Here is a 24,683-nt window from a genome sequence, read left to right as displayed (position 1 = left end):
TGATGTTGTTTCCGTTCCCTCACTGGCTGAGCATGCAGGCCCTTCTGTGACAAATGCTTGAAAGTGAAACTGTTCCCCTTTGATTTCTGTAAATACTGGCACAGATGGCAGTGGTTTTCAAGACGTGGTCCATGACCGTCGCTCAGGCGGGCTGCAGGCTTGGGGTTCGATCCTCTCCCCCTGCAGTGGGGAGCCTGTGCTGGAACTCCAGCCCCACAGGCCCCCGCATGACGTTTGAGTGCCAGCACCAGCTGCCCGCTGTGGTGGGGGGAGGGAGAGCCTGACGGTCCGGATCTGGCTTGTGAGGGAAGGAAGCAGCCCAGCATCCTGCTGCTCCCCCTGGCTAGGGGAATGGCCGTGCAGGAAGCCGCTCACCTGGAGACTTTTCCCACTGCTCCCATTGGCTGGAATCATGCCCAATGGGAGCAGCGGGGAGCGGTGCCTGGGAGACAGGTAAACGCCTCCCCCTGCGTTCCCAGACCCCAACCATAGGACACGAACCTGCACAGGTGCAAGGAAAGAATTAGAATCCCGCCCACTTCCTTAGCAGAGACACGCAGCAGCGCTCACTTTCCTGCTGATGGAGAGGAAGCTGGCCGTGGGCTTGGTGGGAGAGTGGGGGCCAAGGCTGTGGGCTGGCTGCCCAGCTGCTCATGAGGCAGGCTGTGTGGCGCTGGCTGCCCCGGGTGCCGGAGCTGGATCTGGGGCTGAGATGCGGCTGTCCCAGTAGCAGGATGTTCTTGTCACACAACCTGGAGCTGGTCCCTCTTCTGCAGGCGAGGAAACTCCCCGGTGGGCCTGTCTGTGTCCGGGCAGCACAGGAAAGGCCATGTCTTCTGCTCAGTTGGGGGCCTGGACAGAGGATCCCTGTCTGTGCCCCTGGTTGGGGGGCCCTGCCAAACACCTTCCCTCCGCTTCTGTGGCTACCCAGGGGCCTCACAAAGATCAAACATCACAGGGTGAGGATCCTCCTCCTCGTGCCGGCGTGGCTGGGCCGGTGCTGCTCCAGCGCTCTGTTGTCCCTCTCAGTGGCTGCCGCTCGGATAGACTCGTCATCCCAGAACCACAGCCATCCCTCGCACCCCAGCCTGGCGGCGCTACATCTGATGGCCTGGCGACTGCAGGGCTGAGGCACAGGAGCAGCAGGGCTTGGCTGTTGTCCTGCTGGGAAGTAGGATGCCCTCCATCAGGGCAACTTATTTGGCAAAGTGGAAACGGTTCACCTGCTGGACGGCGGACAAAGGTGTCTGTCCTGAGCAGGCTAATTCTTGCTACCTCCTGCATCTCAAGCTCCAGAGCTCATCCCTCTCATCAATCCAGGGCCCGTTCAAGAGCAGGTCGGTGTTTGCTCGGGATGTCGTGGCCAGATTCCTGCAGAATGTTGTGTCTCCACCCGCCTGTCAGGGACCCTGTCCTGCTGTGGGACTGAAAACTGGTGCTGTCCTGGGTTGCACTTCTGCGCCTCTGGCCTTGTGCTCTCTCCACCGGCTTTCCTGGAAGGTTGCATTCCTGTGTGCAGTGACCTCGATCTGCCGAGTGGCTGAGTTTCAGGTGCTCACCTTGGAAGTGCCGTGCATGGTCTTCTGTGAGGACAAAGTCCAGCTCAGACCGCACTTGGCATTTCTCCCTGAGGTTGTGTTTCAGCTTCATCTGAGTAAAGACATTGACTTACTGGCTTCTTCTCAAAACCACATACGTCGGAGGAGGAGTGTGGGCTGTGTCCCTTGGAAATCCGGAGGGCGCTGGCCTTCAACATTGATAGGATCGGGTTGTTCCGCAAGTCAACGCAGTTATTCGTCGCTGTGGCCAGCAGGATGCAAGGTTGCCCTGTATCCACTCAAAGAATTTCTTCCTGGATCACGGCCTGCATTTGCGTCTGCTATGATCTAGCGACGGTGCCACCTCCAGCGATCATCAGCGCCTGTTCTACCAGGGCGCAGGCCTTCCCAGCAGGTACCAGATCGTCTCTCCATACCTTTACATCCAACTATGTGCTGACCCAGCAGGCCTGGGCTGTTGCTGGGTTTGGCAGGGAGATACTGCGAGCCATGAGGCTATGAACTCCAAGCCTGCCTCCATGGATACTGCTTGTTAAATCCCCTAAAATGGAAGCAACCTGAGCAAGCACTTGAAGAAGAAAAACCACTTACCTGTCTCTCGTAACTGTTCTGCACGCTGTTACTTGGGTCCACTCCATTACCCACCCTTGACCCCGCAGCTGCAGTTGCTGGTAAGAAGGACCAGAGAGGACGCAGGTCCGACAGCGCCTGATATACGAGTTGGGGAAGATAGATAGCCATTTGGTAATTGAAAATCTGGGATAAGTACGGCAGCAGGCAAGCAAGTGGACTTGTCTTTCATTATAAAGTCTCTCAAAGTTTCCAAGCCTTGTTTGTTGATTTTTAGCTCCCATACTACAAAAGATGCTAACGCATGTCCTAATTAACATGAAATTAAAAAAAAAAAGATTTACCGCCTTTGCATCAAAAATGTTGGTAGTGAAACAGAGACAAAACCGAAAGCAGCAGTCATGTTTGTTCAGCGCCCTGATTAATGCTGTGGGTTATTAGGTGAGACACAAGGAACTGACGAAGAGTTTATTGGCCCACCTGGTGTCTTTGGAGTTGTTCTTTTGTGGGTTTAAATTAATCTGGGGTTAGAAGAAAATGAAGACGGGAGAGAGGTTGTTGAGAGAGGTGGAACAAAATGTCTTCCAGCAGACCGAAGCACCAAAAAAACCTCCCCAATTGGGTTTAATTTGTTGTGCTACCTTTTTTCTTTTGCACATTGCCACATCTGCCAGCCTCACATTCTTAGCGTGTCTCAGAAATGCCAGCGTGTTTTGCCCTGACGGGGGAGGGGGCTTGTAATTGCTTCTTCCATTGTGCTCGTTAAAACCACATTGTGGGAAATGGACCCAAACACTGTCTTTGAAGTGGTGTTGAGTCTGAGGCAGGTGGTATTAACTCAGGGCTGCATTAACTCTTTTCAAATCTCTTTCCTATTTCCTCGAGGAAACATGCCCGGCGTGTATATATGGCCAGGGCTGTTTGCCTGCCTCCTGCATTGACATTTTAATTTGGTCCATGATATAAATATCATTTCCCTAATCCTTCGTGCTCTGGCCAGGTTTTGTCGTCGTCTTCAAAGTGAGTTGACGTTTTTCTTTAAGGGAGAGTGGTGGGGGGAAGACGAGATGGGAATGGTGGCGGCTGCTCTGGTTTAGAAAATTCAAAGCTGGGAGGAAAATCTCAGAGTAACTGTTGTTTCTTTCTTTGTATTCACATGGAAATTTTTAATCTCCATCAAAGGATCAGGAGAAAATAACATTGAGCTTCAACAAGAGAGCTCCCAGCTTACATGGAATTTTTAAACGTTATTTGGCTTTATCCCTTAAACGATGAGAACCATGAACTACGTTACCTACAAGCTTCATAATTAACTTTTCTCTTTCTTCCTCCACCTCTCTCTTTCCCCTCCTTCCCTTTTTCTTAGATCTTGATTATCTTTTGTGAACATGCAAAGCTCGTTTTGAGCGTTGCTGTTATATTCTGTAGTGTGTGTCTGTGTGTGTGTCTGTGTGTGCGTGTACATTCCTAACGTGCACCAAAAGTTTTCACTGGAAATACTGTGCTATATTCCACTTTGGCTTTTGGCCTGTAATATCTCCAGCAAAGTCAATGGAATCACTCTGGTAATGAGATCTGAATCTGGCCCACCGTGTTACACAGCGCTCCAAAGCCTAGAGTTATACTGCCAAAAAAGAAAGGGACATCGCTAGATAAGGGAAACGCAGACAAGTTGGTGCTTTGTGGTTTTGAAACATAAGCACTGTCAGAGACTATGAAAGCAAAGTGTCTTCTCCTCTCTTGGAACTCACACCTCCAGATCAGCTGCTAGAAGTGGGCCTCATCCTCCTTGATTGGATCCACCTCGTCATCTCCAGCCTGATCCTGGCCTGCATATTTATACCTGCCTCTGGAAATTTCCACTACATGCATCTGACGAAGTGGGTCTTTGCCCACAAAAGCTTATGCTCCTACACTTCAGTTAGTCTATAAGGTGCCACAGGACTCCTCGCCGCTATGAAAGCAGCTCGTTGTAAGGGAGAGCCTCCTGTAACTCACCGGTGGAGAAGGATGGCAGAGTTCACAGGTGGATCCTGGCAACAATAGTAGATTTCACGCTTCCCCAACAGATTAATAAAGGGGGGGCTGTATTAACATGCAAATTCTCATTCATACAATGTTATGGTGTTTAATGTTAAACAGAGAAAATAAAATGAACAACAGCCAGCAAATGGGCCTGACACTTCTGTTACAGACTTCTCCAGCGAGTGAAAAATAGCCCAGGGGAAAAAAGGCTGCTGCGCTTCAATCCATGGTGTGCAACAAGCTGAGGGCCCCATCCAGGCATCTAGATGTAATGCCTTTTTGGGGGGAGGCGGAGGGAAGGATGCATCAAATGATGCGTTTAAACAGGCAATGTGGTTTGTGGGTTTTTTGTTAACTATGCTAAGGGGTATTGTGACATAGGAAATCAAGGTTCCAACCAGTTTGGATGAATGAAAATCACATCACACGTTTTATAGCAATAGGGTTACTAGGACTAAATTCCAATTTAGCTGCTCATATTCTGCCTCCATACATTCACCTTCTGTTTCAAGTAGCTCCATGGTTTTCCACATCTTGTTATGTCATGTTTCTACAAGCTGTAATAGCTGCTGTATTCCATCTCAGAGGTGGCTGCATTTGGTGGTTTGAAAAGATCAGTTTGTGAGTCTGTGTGCATTCATTGTGTGTATCTGTGTGTGTATAAATGTACGTGTGTGTGTGTGTGTGTGTGTGTGTGAGAGAGAGAGAGAGAATATACAGATGCAAAGCGCAATCTGGGAACTCAAACAACCTTAACTCTGCTCTGTCATGGACTCCTCCAACTTTTTATACAGTTAAAAATCATGGAGATGTTGTTCAAAGGCTGCATTTGAGTAATATTTTGGGGGAATTAATGGCATTTTTTTCTCCTTACTGTTGTTCATAAATTAAAGTTTCTCCTCTTGCAGAAACCTAAACTCTGCCCTATAGTGATCCCATGCAAAAATCATATGTTTATGATGAAGGCAGTCTAGTGTGCGGGACCTTGATTACATTCAACTGATTTGTAAAGGCACATTGGATTCTCTCCCCCTGCCCTGTAGTGTCACGCTGCTCCGTACCTTAATGTGTTTGGATTTTTAAAGTTTAACTTTACTTGTTCATTTCTTAGGTTTAGAATGCCTTGGGTTTGGGATGATTACAACATTCTGGTACTATAGTTTACCTACATTTCTGGTATCACTTTCAACTTTAATTCCATTTTAATGTAGTTTTTGAGTGGAGATTTTTAAAAAGATTTTGTGCACAAACCATTCCAAATTCCTGCCTCTTGCACCTTCTTATGTTCCCCTGTCCACACCAGTTCCCTTTTCCTGTTCATCCCAACTTCCTTTCTCTCTTCTCTACATCACCCTACAAATTCACATGAATATACCCTGGTTTCTTCCTGCCTCCTCGCCTACCGATGGAATACCTTTCGAAGGTATTTGGGATTCATGGTCATTTTTTGCCTGTTATTTTTCATAATTGAAATTGAGTCATTATGAACTGGAACCTTTTCAAATGTGCCACCATCTCCCATTGTTCGCAGTGGCACTGCACATGTATAAGTATTCAAATATTTTGTTCTCTCTTCCTCTACAGTTCATAGAGTGGGAGCAGTTCTAGCATTTGGGCAGCTGTATTGAAAGCCTACTTTGCTGAGATGAAAGCAGACAGATATGAATGTTTAAAAATAAAAAGATAGGGAATCGCACATGACAACGCCTTGTTGCTTTGATTACAATTGATGAAAGTCCGTTTGTTTTAGCAGATGTTTCTTAAAAGCAGATACATCTCCTTACCCCCATATTTTTCTGTTTGGGTGTCAACCTAGCCATTCAGGCCAGGGTCTTGACAGACTTTTTGCTTTCACTTGGCTTTACCCCTCCCTTCTTCTCTCTGGAAATAGTAGAGGTTTCCTTAGGTCATTTTCTTGTGTGTTTCACCCTTCCTTGATGCTTGAGTCAGGGAGGTACTAATTCAGACACCATGGTGATAGAACAGGAAAGATTCCTTTTCCCACATTTAACAAGCTTATCCTTTCTTCCCTGACTCTTTACCTACGCCCTTGTAGCTGCTGTTCAGGATTTTATTACTATAAGACTATTTTTATAGCGCTAGGCCAGAAATCCTTCTTTGATTTTCCTGAATCTACATGCAGACTAGTTGGCCTCTTCCCAAATTCTTGTTAATTTTTTTTTCTGAGTAAGGTTTTTTCAGACCTAATTCTTCTCTTTCTCATTTCTTGCCTTCATTCTTGCTCCTGCCAGATGTTTGTTTGCCACTTTACAGACTCTCAAAAAAAAGTTCTTACATGACTACTTCGAGTGGCCACATTTGCAAAACAGAACAAGAGAGAGCCCCAAGTCTGGATTACCAAATGCCTCACTGCTAATATTCAAAGACCTTCCAAAAGCAAATTCCTTTTAACAGTTCCATGAAATCCTGCATAAACAACAAGCAAAGGTAAACATCCACATTTGTTCCTTTGTGTGTGTGTGTGGAGGGGGGGAGAGTCTGTAGGTGACTGAAGTTGGGCCCACCTTGTTAGTGAGGAATATGGATAGCATTTCAGAGAATTTTGGGACGGCCGAAAACGTATGGCCAGGAAAGAGTAAAACATCCAAAGGACGGCAAAACTTTGCCTTTCCCCATTTCCACCTCTTTCATTTCCTATTCGGTTGTGGTGTTCTCTGCTTCAGACTGTTCAAGACTGTGCCAAGTGCTCAGATATTTTATAGGTAATGGATCCCATAAATGCCCTGGCTAGCCTCTGAGGGAAAAACACCAGTGTCGGTTTTGGACAAAGTATAAAACCCCAAGCAGGAAATCATTGCTGAATGGCACAGCTGCAGGCAAACATTTTAAGCTAGTAAACTGCCCATCTGCATACCCACACGTATGTCAGAATGCAGGGCTAGGAGACCAGGGCACAGAGAGTCTGTAAATGGTTAGTGGTGTAGGATTTTGTGATTAAAGAATGAAGAGTTTTGCTCCATTAGTTCTTGAAATCTGGCTACCTCAAGATGCCATGTAATTACGTTGCTTTGGAGACGAAGGCCAGCTTGCCGGATAGAACACACGGGTGCTCTCGCAGGACAAAATTGAGAAAGATCATAGGCTTCGAGATGGGATGCTTCAGCTGGTGCCCTATGTAAAGCCCAAGAAATTACGGAGTAGACTGTAGAACACAAACCTCTGTTGTCAGAATGCCAGGAGAGGGCTCCGTGCTGGTCTGTGTGGTTGGTCTGATGATCGAATTTGAACCTGCGCAGGGAAACTAGAGATGGAAAAGTCCTTTTTGGTTCCTAAGTCCATTCCAACATCATGCATCTCCGAGGGCACTGGTGCAGGATTGTTCTGAGTTGCATATTTTTCCGGACTTGCAGTACGTAGGAGTCTGTTCTGACGTCTAATGGAGCTCGCTGCTCCGAAAGCATTTTCCTAATATTCAGCCTAAGTATTTCCTCCTTTGATTGAATCCATAGTTAGTTCTGCCCTGTGCACCGCCCTCTCTTTCCCTATAACTATTTATTTCTTTTAACCTTTCCTCGTGCGTTACGGGGAGTTATGCACGCCCCTTTGTACAGGCCAACTTGGATTAGTTTGCTGAATGGTTTTTCCAGCTTTTAAATAATGAACAGGCCAGCAGCAACATGCATATCGTTAAAGTAACGAAGCAATAACAATAAAACTGGTTTCAGACCCAATGTAAGGAAGTTTATAGGCCACAAGCGGCTTCTCCTCACATCGTACATCAGTGATGACAAGTGTGTGATTTTCAAACACTTTTTATTGTAAACTCAAATGGGTTTCCAAAGTTAAGAACATAAGAACGGCCAGACTGGGTCAGACCAAAGGTCCACCCAGCCCAGCATCCTGTCTGCTGACAGTGGCCAATACCAGGTGCCCAAGAAGAAGGGATCACAACAGGTAATCCTCACATGATTCCTCCCCTGTCACCCACTTCCAGAGAAACAGAGGCTAGGGATGGGACACCATTCCTACCCATCCTGGCTAATAGTCATTGACAGACCTAACCTCCATGAATCCATCTAGCTCTTTTTTGAACCCTGTTAAAAGTTCTAGCCTTCACTGTATCCTTTGGCAAGGAGTTCCACAGGTTGACTGTGCGCTGAGTGAAGAAAAACTTCCTTTGGTTTGTTTTAAACATCCTGCCTATTCATTTCATTTGGTGACCTCTAGTTCTTATATTGTGGAAATAAGTTGACTCTCCAGTAAAGTGCTGCCTTCCCAGCTCACGCGCACTAGACCCGGCATTGGCCTTCCTGAGCTGTGGGAAAGAAGCCGGCTTTATTTGTCGCCGTGTTAAAACATAGGAGTAGCCCAGTGCAGGGCGCTAGCCTAGGACTTTGGAGACCTGGCTGTGATCTGCTCTGCCACTTGTTGCCTGCGCCCCTTTGGGCAAGTCGCTTCATCCCTCTGCCTCCGTCCCCGCCTATCTAAGGGGAATAACAGCCTCCTGGGTGTTGAGGGTAAATACAAAAAGAGACTGAGATGCTGCATTTCTTCGATACTGGTCCAGAGAAGTACGTAAGACAGAAAGAGCCAGTGCACAGGAAAGTCAGTGGGAGCCCTTCCATCCATTGACTTCCCTGGCTGTCGGATTGAGGCCTTTAGACACTTCATTCCAGCACTTGTTCAGATGCGTGTTAAGGGTCTGTCGATGTCGGTTGGCTTTCCAGACTCGCAGTGGAACAGGGCATCGTTATGGCTTGCGAGTCATTTGCAGTTAAAGATGGAGTTTGTCAGCTGCTCTTGAATGTTTCCCTGTGCAACAAGCAGGTTTTGTATTGGTTTTTCCCAAGAAGGGTGTTGCAGCAGTCGCTGGATTCTCTCATTTTCCTGGCCCTATTGTCATTTGCAGCCACGCACAGTGGGCTCCAAGCATCACCCTCGTGACTCAGCGTCGTTTTACGCTCCCTTTGCAAGCCTGAGGGGTTTAAGTTAGAGAAACAGGGAGTTGGGGAGGAAGATTGGAACATTGCCTTGATTCAGGTTGATTCCTTGCTTCAAAGGAGGTTGAGTGAAGTCCCCTCCAGAGCCACTCAATCTGGAGGCTGGCTCGGTGCCAGTTACCCTGGAGCCCGGTAGATCTTCTGTGAGCAAATGAGGTGGATGTCAGCCCTTCGTGTTCCTGGACTTCATTTGTGGGCACTGTTTTCCCGTAGGTCATTAACGTCTCTCCGAAGCGAGCTGATTCCGTATCTAGTTAGGAAGCAGTTCTCCTCCGCGGCATGCGTCCGACAAGGACGGGACAGCAAAGAGCAGGATCAAAAGAAGGATGAAAAGTCATTAGGTGAGTACGAGAATCAGCAGGTTGAAGGAAGATCTTGAAGCCTTTAGAGCTAGTCGAGGGACTCCCGTTTGCCTACATCGGCGGGTCCTTTTCTCTGGTCCGTCAACGGAGCCATGTAGTTTAGACGTACCCTTAGTTCCACTCGCGTAGGGCAAGGGATTGGGGGGCTACACAAGAGGGAGAAGCTAAATGGAAAGCAAAGGGAAGGCCGGGGGCCCAGGAGAAGAGGTTGAGGGGCAGATGTGACTGAAACAGAAGGTGGTGGAGTGGGAGAGTTGGCAAAAGTAGCCAATTGGCACAGGCAAAGACAGTCCAGTGAAAGCGATAGAAAATTCTCTGAATGGCCAAAGGGCCCCAGTTTGGCTGCTTCCGCCCCTCCGAGCCGGGGGCTCTGGCTGGCTCGTCTCTGTGGGTTTGTCCCCAAGCCCACATGCCAGTAAAGATTGTAGTAGCCGTCTTACTTTGTATGTTTCCGGAGAGGACTGGGCCCAAATGCTGCCCTGTAAGTCCCCTCCCCAAATGTTGTACTCGGGATGGGGCGGGAGGCAGTGCTTTCTCATTACCACCTCCTCCCCCCCCCCCCCGAACTAAGCGGCTCTGAACTGCATCTAGCTGGCTCCTCCCAGGTGAGCCGAGGCACCAACGCAGGCAGCGGGTTGGGCAGTCGGACTCCCGGGATTTCGAATAAAGGCAGGAGTTCCCACTGACGCCAGCGGGTTTTCCTGCACAGCACTCGTGGGGTCAGGCCCTAAGTCCCGCGCTTCTTGGCTGTCTGCGCGGGCACCAGAAATGTTTGGTGGTGGCACAGCCAGGTGATTTGCCTGCTTAGTTGGTTTTCCTGGGCGAGAGCAAGCGAAGGCAAATGCTCCCGGCCATCAGTCAGGGTAGCTTGTAGTGGGATGGTCTAGACCAGTGTTTCTCAACCTTTGTTTAATAAAGTAACCCTTTAAAAAAAATTATAAGTACCCCCAGTACCTGTAATTTTCAGACACACACTTTTTTCTACCATTGCCACACATTTGTTTAAACAACTTAATCGTAGCCATGTGGGCGATGAAATTTTTGGGTGTAAAAAGTACAAAAATCATAAAATGCTGTAAAACTTAAAACAAAAATTCAGGTTTCTCCAAATTTCAGTTATTGACATACCCCCCCCCCCCCCCCGCCCCCTTCCAAACTTCTCACAGGTACCCCTAAGGGCGCTCGTACCACTGGTTGAGAAACACTGGCCTAAGGAGCTCCCCTAACCCGTCATTGCAAAGGCCAACGTGCTATGGCTGGCTAACGACATTTTAAGCACCAGCAAAAACGATTCCATGTTTTGTTTGCCTGCTCTTTCAAAGCCCTCTAGCCCCAGGAGTCCTCGTGTGCTTTTTGGACATCCCCCTTTTTCAGGTATCTGAGAGCCAAGCTTCTTTGGGCATCGCAGGGCTGTTTCTGAGATGCAGGCTTCCTCTCTCCTCCCTCCTCCCTCCGGGACAGGAGCATGCATTAGGGGGTTTACACTGATCTCCCTTCCGATGCTGTAAATCAGGAGTAACTGTCTTATAATCAGTCACTCAACCAGCTTGTGGCTCTGTGGATTTCCTCCTGCGCCGCAATGCAAATCAATGTGCTTGTGACAATACGGGTAGGGTGCTGGGATGGGACTTGAGCTTGGGTTCTGTTCCGGCTCAGCCACAGACTGCCTGCGTGACCACGGGCAAGTCACTTAACCTGCCTTGGGCCCCAGTTCCTCGTCTGTATCATGGGGATGGTCATGCTTCCCTACACATGGGAGAAAACCCTTCGTGCTTGTAAAGCTCATATGCTGTGGGGGGTGAGGGCCGGGGCGGCTCCCCCTTTCCAGGGATATTTTAAAAACTCTGTATCTAGAGCCCTTGTGCAAAGTGTGTTGCTTCCTCTTTGAAGCCTGACTCACTGCGCCCGTGTGTGCTCTGCAGACATCTACAGCTTCGTGAAGGGGGATAGCTTGCTGGAATTGGCCCCGGATAAATCCTGCTGGAACAATCTCCGAGGGGATATGAGTGAGGCGTTCCATGGCGGCAGAGTGCGTTGCTATGTCCACATCATGACAGAGGGGCTCTGTTACCGCGTGAACACTCTTGGCTTGTACATTGAAGCCAACAGACAGGTAAGAAAAACACAGATTGTCTGTGGGACTCAAGCATCTGCGTCTGAGGTGGTACGCACAGGGAGAGCGCCATCAGCTGCCCCCCTCCTGGGGGGGAGGGCTGCCCAAGGAGCAGGCACCCAGTGGTTGGCTGAGCACACCCCTCCACTCCCACCCCCGTTTAGCAGCACGGTCAGCTGCAGAGAGTGTGCGACTTGGGGCTTACCCCCCATTGTAGCTCTGACTCACTTGGGCAAGTCCTGTGGCCCTTCTGCATCTCACTGCCCACCCTGCCACCTGCAGAGGGAGAGCGCTTTATAAACCAGTAGTAGTGTTGCAGGCACCCTGGCTAGCAAAGACAGTCACGGGTCAGTCACCATTCCAGTCCCCGTTGATGCTGACAAAAGGCTGTTAAGTCCAGGATCAAAGGGAAGGGCTAGAGAGAGCTTGTGACCTCAGGACACCTGCTTTTTACCACCCTGGCTGCTGCCACATGCTTCTCCCTTCTCGCTCCGGGGCGTTCCGGCAGGACTCGGGAGGTTGGGGAGCCTGGCAAGGGCTGGAGGGATCCTGTGCGAGGCAGAGGGGAGATGAAGGGGCTGGCCTGAGATTCCTGTCTGTTTGTGGGATCTGCTTGGGACGGATGGGGTGAGTGGATGCAGATCAGAGCAGGGGGCAGGGCAGAACCCCCGGAGGTGTGGGCATAAGTGCTCTGTGTGCTGGGCGGGGAGGAGCTGTTTGGGGCTGGTGATGGAGCACGGAGAGGGGAGAAGGGCAGGCAAGGCTGCTGAGCGAGGGCAGCAAGCGAGTTCTAGGAGGGCAAGGGGGCCAGAGGGTTTAGGGGAGCCCCACTTGCTAGCCGGATTAGCATGGGCGTTTGGCAGCAGCGGCTTGGGTGAAAAGTTGAGCTGAGCCGGTCAGGCTGCACGGGGCTTGGGTCGTTGGGTTTTTTAACCTAAATATTCTGCCTTTTGGTGAGGGCTGGAAACGCGTTTGCTCCTGGGTGGTAAAGGGCTAGTGCCTCGGAGTCACTGGGGGACCTGCAGGGAGATTTTCCTGCGTTTAACTTTCCCGCATGGGAGGGTTCCTGAGGAAGCTGCAGGAGGTGAATCGTAGCCCAGAACTGATTGAGGAGCCCTGCAAAGGGAGCGCTTGTTCTCAGTCCGGCTGCATTTTGTGCCTCTTTCCAGGGCTGGTAAGTCCCCCCCCAGCTTCACCGAGGACCCTTTGAGTCTCAGTTCCCCTCCTCCAGGAGTTCGGACAGTTCTGATCCTGTCTCTCGAAGGCTGCTTTGGGCAGCTCCAAGCGAGGGGGAGATCGGACACAGCCTGGCCTTAGCAGGGCAGTGCAGAGCCGGAGAGGAGGAGCAGCGTTCCAACGGATGGCCCCTCGGGGAGGAGGCTCTGTTGCCCATCTGGGTTTCTGGAGGCCCAGAGCCTTGTGTGGGCAGCGGGTCCAAGGGGGAGTTGCTTCACTAGCAGGAAATCATTTTCTTCGAAGAGGAATTAAAAGCAAAACATGAAACTTTCCTTTGACCCAGACACTCCCTCTGACTCCCGCCCCCTCGCTAACCTTCCCTTTCACAGCAAAAATGCTGAGTTTATAGCCTTCTCTAGTCTCACTGGTCGCCCCAGCGCTGTGCTCTGCTCGAGCGGTGTCACTCGGGGCTTTGCCCTGGCCACAGCTGAGCAAGCGTTCTTCATGGCTGTACCCCCCTCCTTGCTGCTGATCGAGGCTGCGTCTCTCCCCTCCTCTCCCAGACTCCGAATAGCCTTTGGCACTATGGGCCGTTCTAAGGGTGTTAAATATCAACTAATTGAGTAATCAAATAGTTGATGCATTTTGCATTGACTATTCGATTAGTCGATAGGGCGCCTCCGCCTTTGAAGCGAAGGGCTGTTGAAGGGTAGGGCTGTTGCTAGGGCTGTTGAAGGGTAGGGCTGTTGCTAGGGCTGTTGAAGGGTAGGGCTGTTGCTAGGGCTGTTGAAGGGTAGGGCTGTTGCTAGGGCTGTTGAAGCGAAGGGCTGTTGAAGGGTAGGGCTGTTGCTAGGGCTGTTGAAGGGTAGGGCTGTTGCTAGGGCTGTTGAAGGGTAGGGCTGTTGCTAGGGCTGTTGAAGCGAAGGGCTGTTGTTACACTTCAAAGGCGAAAGCACCGCGTGGAGCTGATCCTGAGCTCCATGTGGCGCTGCCACTTTGAAACACCGTGTGCAGCCTGGGGACACCCTAGCCACCCCAGCCTGCACACGCTGTTTCAAAGCAGCAGCGCCACGTGGAGCCCGGGGTCTGGCCTCAGGCTTCGAGCGGCGCTGCCACTTTGAAGCACCCCTCCTCTCCCCCCTCCCCCCCGCTGCCTCTTTCTGATAGAGGCAGCAAACGGGGGGGGGGGCGACTAGTCGACAAGCCTGTGGACTATGCAATAAGCATTTGCTTATCGGCTAGTCGACTAGTCCTTCACGTCCCTGGGCCATTCCATGCTACTTCCTAGCAGGGATGTTAAATAGCAGTTAATTAACCAATCGAGTAGCCGATGGAATTTCCACCACTACTCTTAGTCGGTAGGGGGGGCGCTCACTACCTCCGCTGCAGCTCTGCGTTTTAAATGCTGGGCTCTTATCACATTTAACGTGGGGTTAGCTCCCGGGGCCAGTGCGAGCCAGGACTGAACAGTCCCAGCTCATGCCGGCTCCAGGACCACTGCGGCTCTGCCGCCCCTGCTCCCCCCTCTTGTACCACGGAGACAGTGCTGGGGGGAACCGGTTTTTAAGCCTCCCCACAGCACCGACTCTCCCTGCCTTCCCCTCTTGCTCTGTCAGAGGCAGCAGGAGCAGGGGGAAGCGAGTACTCGAGTAGTCACTCGACTAGTCGCTTACATCCCTACGTCATAGCTGTGGGTTTCATTCTGGATCCCTCCTGACGTGGCCGCACCACTGTGGGTCGAGCGAGGACAGCATCCCTGCGCAGAGGACTAACCGTTGGGATACCGCTGGCCTCGCTGGGCTGGCTCAGGGAGCTGTTGTGGCTGCATCCTGCGTGTCAGGATCTCGCGTCTCATTCTTTAGAGAGCTCCAGCTCTCGCCGGGTGGGGGCGGAGACAGCCTGCAAGATGTGTGGTGACAGATGCAGCAGTGTCTGCCGGGGCTTGCTGGGAGCCTGAAACGGTTGCTGTCCGAGAGGGTGAACTTAGCCACTCGTCGCAGTGCGGGCTCAGTTCCAAACCCTTCCAGCATAGAAAAGCTGGCGTAGCAGCTCGAGGGTCCTGACACACGGCCCCATCCTGTCTCTCCTCACCCCGGCCCTTTCGGTGTCCGACCCTGGCCTCGTTCCTGCCCCGGCCTGTTCTCCTCCTGGTTCTTGCATGTCTGTCGGCCTTGCTGTGTGCTGTGCCGCCCCTCTGTCCTCTCCTCTCACTTGCTCTGTGCCCTGTTCCAGCGGCTGCCTGCCCGCCCCGCTTCGCTTCGCTTCCTGCACCCAGCCTGCCTAGAACACTAGCTCCCCATTCATTTCGGGAGCCAGTTCAAAATTGCTCTTCAGGGATTTGTCCCTGGCTACTTCATGGGCCTTGTCTCTCTCTCTTATCCTTCTGCTATGCCTGCTTATCTGGCACCCATTTAGCAGGGCCGACAGCCAGCCCAGGCCCCGGGGCAAGATGGGGGGCAGCTCTGTGCCCCTGGAGGGGGCGGGGCTTCAGGTGGAAGGGGTGGGGCCAGGGTACCCAACCCTCAGCACTGTTTGGACTGCGGCATGTGTCCCTCCCCCCGCCTATAGTAGCAACGGCCAGGAACTCAGGGCCCCTTTGGATTGCTGAGCCCTGGGGCAGCTGCCCCCCACCCCCACCCCGTTGGTGGGTCTGCACCCACTTCTGGTTTGTCCATTTGGGAGCCTTTTCCTCTGCAGCTTCTGCTCTCTGGAACAGACGCCTCGTTACCTCTGTGTGACCCCCTCAGCCCCCAGGACATCTGAAATATTTCGTGTCCCTTATCTGTGCTTCAACTAGCTCCCTTCTGACTAACCGCTTCAGTATAGTCGCCTTACAGTGGCCAAGTGCTCTGTGTGTGTGGTGTCTGTCCTGCTGCTGTGCTGCGTTAAAGCATGCGGCGTTACATTCTGTACAAACCCAAATCGGCTGCTGCTTTCCGATTAGAGCCACCTAAGCAGCAAGCTGTGCGCAGAGGAGCCCTGCCAAAGGCCTGTCATGGTGCAGAATCTGCTAGTGGCTCCAGTGTTGTGGGGGGAGGGGGTACTTAGCATGCATCTCGTGCTACAGCTGGTAAAACCAGGTCGCCTGTAAGCGAGTGTGTTTACGGTCGACCCAGAAGTGCCAGGAAACAAAAGCCTGCTTGGATTTGTCCACGTGACGTACTGAGGTGGCTTGTTCACCTGTAACTTGGTGTCTCCTCCTCCAGGTTCCTAAGCTGCTGCCTGCTCTTCTGTGTCCAGAGGAGCCGTTGGTCCATGCGTCTGCTCAAGTCGCTGACAGAACCCTGGTGAGTGACCGTTGCAGCCGAATGCGTGAGAGGCAGTGGAGCTCTCTGCTTGGCCTTCATTTCCACAGCTGCCTCTTGTCATTCAGTGTCTGTCCCTGAACCGTAGCCGAGCTACGACGGACGGTCCTGGTTGCACTGAGTGGAACAGAGGAATGGAAAACAACCCAGGCACCCATCTGTCCTGAGCCAGCAGGGCTGCCCTTCAGTCTTTAGTCACTGAAAACATGTTCTACGTGAGCCTCTCAACGTGTTACCCCAAACCGCTGCAGCGCCTGGTGCCCAGCTGGCTGATGTGAGGTTTGGCAGCCGATGATACACAATCAGTTGGCTTCCCAAAGGCCAGCAAGCTTACTGGGGTTTAGCATTTTAGTGCTGGCTCTTAAGAAAAGTGTTTTAGCTGAGTCTCAGCCCTCAGCCCCTCTGATTGGCCCCGCTGTGGTGAGTTCACACAAACTCTCCCCCCACAACCTAAGCAGAACTAGTCACATATGGCCTGGCCTTCATGCGGAAGAGTTACACAGCTGGGCCCCGTGTGCCGAAGTCTCCCTGAGCTGGGAGGCCAAGCTGTCTGTTCAGGAAACGGTCTCCGGGCTGCTCAGTCTGGCCACCTCCATTTATCCGAACCTTTGACTATACTGGGGTCTTAGGTGTTCCCCAAGACTTCAGATCTTCAAGGTCCATTTGGGTCATAGCTCACCCTCTGCCACGTCTGAATTCCGTTCTTTTTTTGATGCTGTATTGCTACAAGACTGCCGGTTTCAGCATGAACATTTAGCTTGCAGCAAGCTGGGGTGCGAATTTCCCCACACTGGCCTGTCACTTACTAAGTATCCATGTGAACCCGGTTGGCGCGCACTAACAGTTCCCTGCTATGCTGCGATCTCATCCTGTTTCAAGGGGGCTAGATCAAAGCGCAGGACAGGGTCCACGCAGCCACTTCGTGTGTGAGCGCCTCCAGCAAACAAAGGGTTCCTGATGACAAGCGCGTAGATTATTCTTTTAAATGTGCACCCTCCAGCTGTACAGCATGCTTTAGGCATGTCCCCTGTGCCTCTCCCACACATATTCCCTTTTTTGGGGTGTACGCTGTGCTTCCAAAACTCCAAACTGGGGGCAAAGCTCTTTAATCAGGAGTGAGATTGTTAACCTATGAAGGATCGCTTGTAAGTATTGCTCTCATCTGTGAGTAATCCTCGTCCTCACTCCTGGTTATGCGAGAGGTCTGTCCGAGAAGCACTGTACAGATGTGCTGTGGTGAGATCTTTGCTTTACTTAATATGATAACAAATAATTTCTAACCCGTCAATGTGCTCTCGACTGAGAAGACAATCCGGGCCTTTGGGTAGATGGATTTGATGTTTGCCAAGTTCTGTTGAAGATGCAAAATGTGGTGAAGCCAGTAACTATGGGAGGGTATGTCTACACTACAGCGCAATTTTGAATTAACTTAATTTGAAATAGTTAATTCAAATTAAGCTAATTCGAATTAACGCATCTACACACACAAGCTATTTTGAAATAGTGTTTTGCTATTTCGAAATAGCGCAGCCACACTGAGTGGACCCTGAACCGAGGGACAGACAGTTCTCAGGGTTCCCCGCTTGCTTGTCTACCTCGATGAGAGACTGCAAAGCAAGTCCTGTGTTGGAGTGCCCTGAGTGCCCGCACTGGGGACATCACAGCACTCAGCCACATGGAGCCAGAACTGCCCCTGGGCACGCCAGTGCGTCTTATGGAGTCATTGTCATCAGCCCGGCTGCACTTGCTGCAGGGTGCCATTCGGAGGATCCATTGATGGGCTGTCAGGATCCAGGAGGCCCTGCGGGAGAGTGTCCACCCCATGGAGCCCTCAGAGCCACCCTGGTCCTCCCCACAAGGGGCTCATGCCCCATTCCTTCCTCACGTCCTTCCACTTACCCCTCCCTAGCCTCCCTTCCTGATGACAAATAAAAGACACGTGTGTTCAAAAATAGAAACTGGGTTTATTGAACAAAACTAGGGGGGATGAACCTCTGGAGAGACTGGGAAAAGGAGGTGGGAGAGGGGAAGAGAGAGGGTGAGAGAGGGGAGGAGCAAACCTGGGAGAAGGGAGCTAGAAGAGGGAAGCCAGAGGAAAAACGGGGAGGGGAAGCTCAGGGTTGGGAGGCTCGCCAGACCAACTTGATTGTCATGCAAACCTGCTCCTGGGTTCGCATGTGGCCTTTGGTGGCCAGGCTGGCAGCTATCCCCCCCCCAAACCTGAATAAGGTCCATGATCTCCACCCTGGACCAGGAAGGTGCCTGCCTTCTCCAGCCCCTGTCAGTCTCCTGGGAGCTGGCAGACTGCTCCTGGGGAGCGGTGGAGGGCTGGCCGCCAGTGGCTTGCTGGCTCATGTTTTGGGGCCACTGGGTCAGGGGCCCCGGTGGCCACTGCTGGCTCTGAGCTGGCAGGCTTGGAGCTGGCACGGCACTGTGGCCAGGGTCTACCCCTTTAATGGCTCCGGGGCTGGGGGAGAGGAGAGTAAGTTTTCCTGGTTGTGCCCAGAGTGGCCACCAGGGCTCCCTGGGGAAGGGCTGGAGGCCCCCTATTTCAAATTAAGTGTCTACACAGCACTTAATTCGAAATAGCTATTTCAAATATGACGTTACTCCTCGTAAAATGAGGTTTACCAAATTCGAATTAAGCGCTTGAATTAATTTCGAAATAGCGGTTGGCATGTATAGATGCGATTTAAAGTTAATTCGAACTAACGGCTGTTATTTCGAATTAACTTTGCAATGTAGACATACCCCAAGTGTCTTGAGTGGGCACAGGAAGACAAGGCCTGTCGTTGACACATTGCTTGTATGATTCATGATATGTAAGTGTATGGAGGGTAATCTTGGTTTTTTATAGAGATCCTCTAGGAAGAACATTAATTTTTGGGAGGCAGCCGTGGTGGTTTGACACAGTTCCCACTCTGTTCCTCTCTAGGTTGGATCTGACAGCATCATTGGTCCGTCCACGCAGGTTGGAGAGAAGACATCCATTAAACACTCTGTCATTGGCACCACATGCACGATAAAAGACAGAGTTAAAATAACTAACTGCATCATCATGAACTCGGTCACAATTGAGGACGGGTATGTTACCTCTTCTTGTCCCCTGCCCTAAGCCGCTTGTTTTCCTCACTAGAAAGGCTGGGGGTACTGGCTGTCCTGTGAGAGATTCCTGCCCAGGGCAGCTGGTCTCAGGAAGAAGTTTGTTTCTCATCTCCTGTGGGATGTAAGATTGAATCAGAAATAAGCATTGTCTAGGGTCCCAATGACAAGGGAGAGGGTTAACGAGAGGGGTCCAGATGCGGAAGTTTAATTCCATCCCAGCCCATCATTCTAGAGAGCCTGTCCTCTTCAGTTTGTTCTGTCAGTCAGTCAGCTGGAACGGATCCACTGGTCTGTGTGAGGTTGGGTCGCATCCTTCCATCACTGAAGGCTCATTTTAATGTCTTAGGCATGAAGATTTTGGTATAAACACCTGCAGATGCCTATAATGTTGCTGATTTTTAAAATGTCATATTTACCAGTAAAAATCTTCCTACTGCCGTGGTTTTTTGAGAGCCTCCACTGACAGGGCGTTCTCTTAGGGCTTTTTATTGGCATCTTGAATCTTTGTCGGCACTACAGTTGCTAGAAAACAGAGCAAAGAAATAAGCTTTCCCAAAAGGAAATCTGCCATCCGGTAGCTGTTCCTTGTGTGAGACCCTAGCTAATGAATGGGTATCCACACAGTCACTGCTGTTGAAATACTTGGATGCTTAAAAATGAGACCTCTTCTGGCTTGCTGCCGTGAAAATTCTAGATGGCCCTATGGCAGGACAACTGCGGACTCCTAGAATCATAGAATACTAGGACTGGAAGGGACCTCGAGAGGTCATCAAGTCCAGTCCCCTGCCCTCATGGCAGGACCAAATACTGTCTAGGCAGCCCTGATAGACATTTATCCAACCTACTCTTAAATATCTCCACAGATGGGGATTCCACAACCTCCCTGAACAATTTATTCCAGTGTTTGACCACCCTGACAGTTAGGAACTTTTTCCTAATGTCCAACCTAAACCTCCCTTGCAACTCATGAATGTGTTAGCCTGGCAGGCGGGAGGGGCTTGCAAACTGTAAAAGATGAAACCAATAATAATGAACAGTTTTGAAACTAGTTGATCTTTCCTCCTGCCTCTGTGCTTCCCCAGCCTGGAAAGTTAGTCATTACTTCCTTTCAGCATCCTCTTCACGAGGGGATCTGGTTTGCAGGTTAGAAGAAGAGTCGGCTCAGTCATCCGATGATTTCCAGATTTATCTTCCATAGATTTCCCCTTGCCCCGATGCACACAAGTTCCGCGGTTCCTGTTCTCTCGTGCGTGCATTTGAGAAGCGAGTTAGGTGCACGTGACCATTGTTCTGGATTATGTGCATTATGTGTTCGCAGAAGAGCTCACTCCGCTCCCGCTTGTTTGTGTTGTGCTACTGAAACATCCCTTGATTCCTCAGGGAGGGGGAAAACGACCAACCCGTTGCTGTCTGAAAGCTCCCACTTCCTCTAACAAGCTGGCTTCCTGTGGGTGTCAGTGGAAAAGAAACTGCTCATTAGTGTCAGTAAAGGTCTCTCATTCATTCCCTGCTCCTTCATGCCGTGAGGTTTGCTGAGGGTCCTTGTGGGAGAGGTCAAACCCTTAAAAAATGCCAAGCTGGCTCTCACAGTCACATGCTTGAAAACATGAAACCAAAGGCGGTCGGTCGGGTCTGTGGAGAATACTACTGTTACAGAGCTAAATTACAGGTAAGTAAGTGTGGCACATCACTGCCAAGGAGTTAGTCTTTAATAGAAATCCACAGTCATTTCGAGCACGTCATAAATCAGGATTCCTTGGTGTATAGATAATCGTTGGTCTCCAGTTCTCGTAAATGGATCCAGTATGGCAATATCACAGAATTCGCTGTCCTCTAAGTACCAGGAAATAACTTAAACAACAACAACTAGTCTGGTAGCACTTTAAAGACTAACGAAACGTGGAGATGGGATCATGAGCTTTCGTGGGCACAGCCCACTTCTTCAGATGACCCACTGTGCCCAGGAAAGCTCATGATCCCATCTCCATGTTTTGTTTGTCTTTAAAGTACTACCAGACTAGTTGTTGTTTTTTAAATGTATCCTGTACAGACTAACTTGGCTACCCCTCTGAAGCTACCAGGAAATAGTCTGATTTGACACTGAAGCAGGCTGTTGTCATGATTAATGGCTTAGTGCCCTAGGCATTCTGGCAGGGTTTTGCATACAAGGTAAGCTACTCTATGATTAAATCACAAAGCCCTGGTCTACATAAGAGAATTATTTCGAAATAACCCCCCTTCGGTTGAATTTATAAGTGCAGCATCCACACGACCAAGCCCGTTATTTCAAAATAAGGGGCCGCTTATTTCAAAATCGGCACTCTTGCTTTCCTCGAGGAATAACACTCATTTTGAAATCGTTCTTTCGAAATAGCGGTGGGGTGGATGCTCCGGAGCTGCTATTTTGAAATAACTCCTCCCAGAGCCATTCAGACTAATTACTCCCCAGCGCTTCCTGGGACTGTAAGTCAAGGAGCACGTCTACATAAATGGAGCCTGCCTCGGACTAATTTTGAGGCTTCCCTGTAGTGAGGACACACTTGTTCGATTTTGTTATTTTGGGGAGTTATTAAATCGATTTTAGTTATTTCAGAATAGTTTCCTAGTGTAGACGTGCCCCAAGGCGGCCAGATGTATAAACAGGGCCCTTCCTCACAGCGAGCAAAGTCAGTGCGTGTTCTTCTGCACTGAGTGTACAGCAGTGTTCTGTTCGGACCCCGAAATAGACCCAGGGATTGTTATCTTAATAGCCTTTATTCAGTGTTCCTTTCAGTCTGCTCAACTATTGGTTTGAACAGGAAAATGCCAGGGTGGGCAGATGGGTTTTGTTTTCTGACTAACCACCACCTCCCGGGCATTATTGTAACAAAGCTCTTAGCAGTCAGTCATGCTCCAAAACATAGCGACAGCCTTCATAGCTCAAAAGTCCAACCAGAAGAGAGTCAGGGTATGTCTACACTGCAAAGTTAATTGGAAATAACAGCCCTTATTTCGAATTAACTTTAATAGCGTCTATACCTGCAAACCGCTGTTTCGAAATTAATTTGAAATAGCGGAGCGCTTAATTCGAATTTGGTAAACTTCATTCTACGAAGAGTGATGCCAAATTTGAAATAGCTATTTCGAATTAAGTGCTGTGTAGACTCTTAATTTGAAATAGGGGGCCTCCAGCCCTTCCAGGGAGCCCTGGTGGCCACTCTGGGCACAACCAGAAAAACTTACTCTTCTCTCCCCCAGCCCCGGAGCCATTAAAGGGGTAGACTCTGGCCACATTAGCTTTATTATTTCGAATTAAGTTAACACGAATTAATGCTGTAGTGTGGACGTACCCTCAGTGACTTGACTTTTCTCTGTGCGGAATTCATATTACACGTGATAAGTTTGTGTAAATAAATTGTGCTGGTACCTTATTCCTGTCTCACGCTATGTACATCTCTTGGGTTTGCTGGCACGGGAACCCTCGGTGACCATTTAGTAAGATTTGGAACTGTGTCTGGAAGCTGAGTTTTGGTAAGAGAATCCTTACTCTTAACATACTGGGCAGGGGGAATTACTGCTGCTATTTTCTCCTTTATTTCTTTCAAATCCTTAGTCACAGGATTTTTGTGTGTGTGATGTGTCCATGGGGCTGTTGCGTCCAAAAAACAGCGCACAGATTAACCTTGTTGATAATGTTTCAGACTACACCCACTAGACAGCTCCCTTCCACAAACAAGTTCCCTATGTCTCCTGCTTCAATATCTATAAGTAAACCAGCAGTCAGTCCAGAAAGCACTTGATGATATGATATCTTGCCCAGTGGTCGGCAAATCAGTCAATTCTGGCTCTTCCATGCCACCAGGGGGAATGATTTTCTCTGAAAGTTGGCCCCAACCAGTGGCAGGGCTCTGCCTCCAGTCCTCCAAGGGTGTGATCATGATTTTTAGTGAGCCTTGGTGGCGTTGCATAGGGAGAGAGGCAGCCCTGAGGCAAGCCAGATGCGTCACTAGGTCAGTTTTTAGCTGTTAGATGTGACACCTTTGAATTGCACTTTGAAGCAGATGGAAGGCGGTGCTGTTTGTAGAACACAGGTGGGCTGTTGCAGTTTGTATCGAGGAAAGGAGGGAAACACGTAGCTAACCCACAGGTGTGAAAAGCAAGTGAGCCACTGTTGCTCGTTGGGAATCCAAGAGCTGATGGGTGCTCAAAAGTAGCCCGGCATTGTGAGCCTATCTGTCAGGGCGTGGTGGTACCTTAGGGACACACGTCCCTGCCTTTGGCAAGGCCTTTTCTTGCTTCTCCTTGCCAACCAGTATTCGCTACTCGCTTGTCTGGATTGAACCTCAGCTAGTTTGCTTTCTCTGGTTCACATCTTGGCCAGGAATGGGGAAAGCCGAGGAGCTGCCCCATGGGAATCTGACTGGACGGTTTTCTAGAATGTTCCCTAGAGATTACACTGATGGTTGCCTTGGAAATACAAGAGATAGTTAAGCGGTGTCAACGTTTTGGTGGCCCTGCAGCCCAGAGTGCTTCAGTCTAACGGTTTCATGCGCACCTGGAACTGGAGCTGGGAGAGTTGTGTGAGGCCCTTTGAGGGGGGTGTAAAGTGCACTCTCCGTGGTATAATTACTGCAGTGCCCTGTGCACCGTGTTGCATCTCTGCTCTTTGGACACAGAATCCAACAGTGTGACCGGGAGAAGTCTGAGAGATGGGAACGTCACAGAGGCTCTTGGTCCTTGTGGAGCTTGAAGCTTAGTTGAGGGCACAAGACAGCGGAGCTCAAAGCAGCTCCAAGGCCCATGCCCAGCTTCATAAGTAGACACGATTTTCGAACTCTCCTGCTGAGTGGTGGAGGCCAGGGCCGTAGTAACCGCAGGGTAGATTGGTGAACCAGAGATACTTATTTTGCTGCACCCATAACGAAAACCTTTAGCGAAGCAGCAGGCAAGTAAGAGGTTCCACATCAGCCGTGGATGCTGTGTTGGGAAGGCCAAAAGGGACCATTATGATCTTTGCATCTGGCCTACAAACCACAGGCTAGAGAATGTCACTGTTCTCGTTGCATCCAGGCCATAGTTCTTGCTTGAGCTGGAGCGTGTCCTTCAGAAGAGACGTCCCGTCATGATCTAGTGACTTCAGGTGAGTCAGAATCCACCCCGCTCCTCCTGGCAGCTTGTTCCATGTCTGTTAAAAATGGGTCCCAGAAGGCTCTGGTCCCATGATACAACCCCTGTCCTGAGGCGTTTGCCTCCTGAAGTCAGCCTGCTCCCGGTGGGCACAGGGACTCACCTGCACGGCTGCAGTTGCCCCAGGAAGGTCTCACCCTGTGGACGATCCTCAGGGAGGGGCGATATCGCCCTTCACGTCTTGGGTGCTCAGCCCTGTCATGGGGTCGCTCCACCATAATGCTTTGCTTGCAGTTCTGTAAGCTTTCGCCCGTGGCTGTAAAAAAGTGTTTTCCCAGCCTCTGTTGCTTGGAGGTATTTGAACCTGATGTGTCACTAGATTCCCTAACTGAAAAATGCTC

At 50.3% G+C, this 24,683-nt stretch overlaps 1 protein-coding gene across 3 annotated transcripts in view; it reads left to right on the top strand.

Moving 5' to 3' along the window:
• Nucleotides 1–24,683, top strand: part of EIF2B3 (eukaryotic translation initiation factor 2B subunit gamma) — a 120,394-nt gene that overhangs the window by 78,021 nt on the left and 17,690 nt on the right. For all 3 annotated transcript variants that reach the window (XM_075935854.1, XM_075935853.1, XM_075935856.1), the window contains 4 exons: nt 9,329–9,456; nt 11,400–11,590; nt 15,973–16,053; nt 19,007–19,155. In XM_075935854.1, the coding sequence (XP_075791969.1) occupies nt 9,329–9,456; nt 11,400–11,590; nt 15,973–16,053; nt 19,007–19,155 (549 nt within the window). The remainder of the gene's footprint in view (nt 1–9,328; nt 9,457–11,399; nt 11,591–15,972; nt 16,054–19,006; nt 19,156–24,683) is intronic.

Source organism: Pelodiscus sinensis, chromosome 9 (genome assembly GCF_049634645.1).
Source record: "Pelodiscus sinensis isolate JC-2024 chromosome 9, ASM4963464v1, whole genome shotgun sequence".
Classification (NCBI taxonomy): domain Eukaryota; kingdom Metazoa; phylum Chordata; order Testudines; family Trionychidae; genus Pelodiscus; species Pelodiscus sinensis.
The sequence above is the reverse complement of the archived record's forward strand: the minus strand, read 5'-3'. Positions and strand labels throughout refer to the sequence as shown.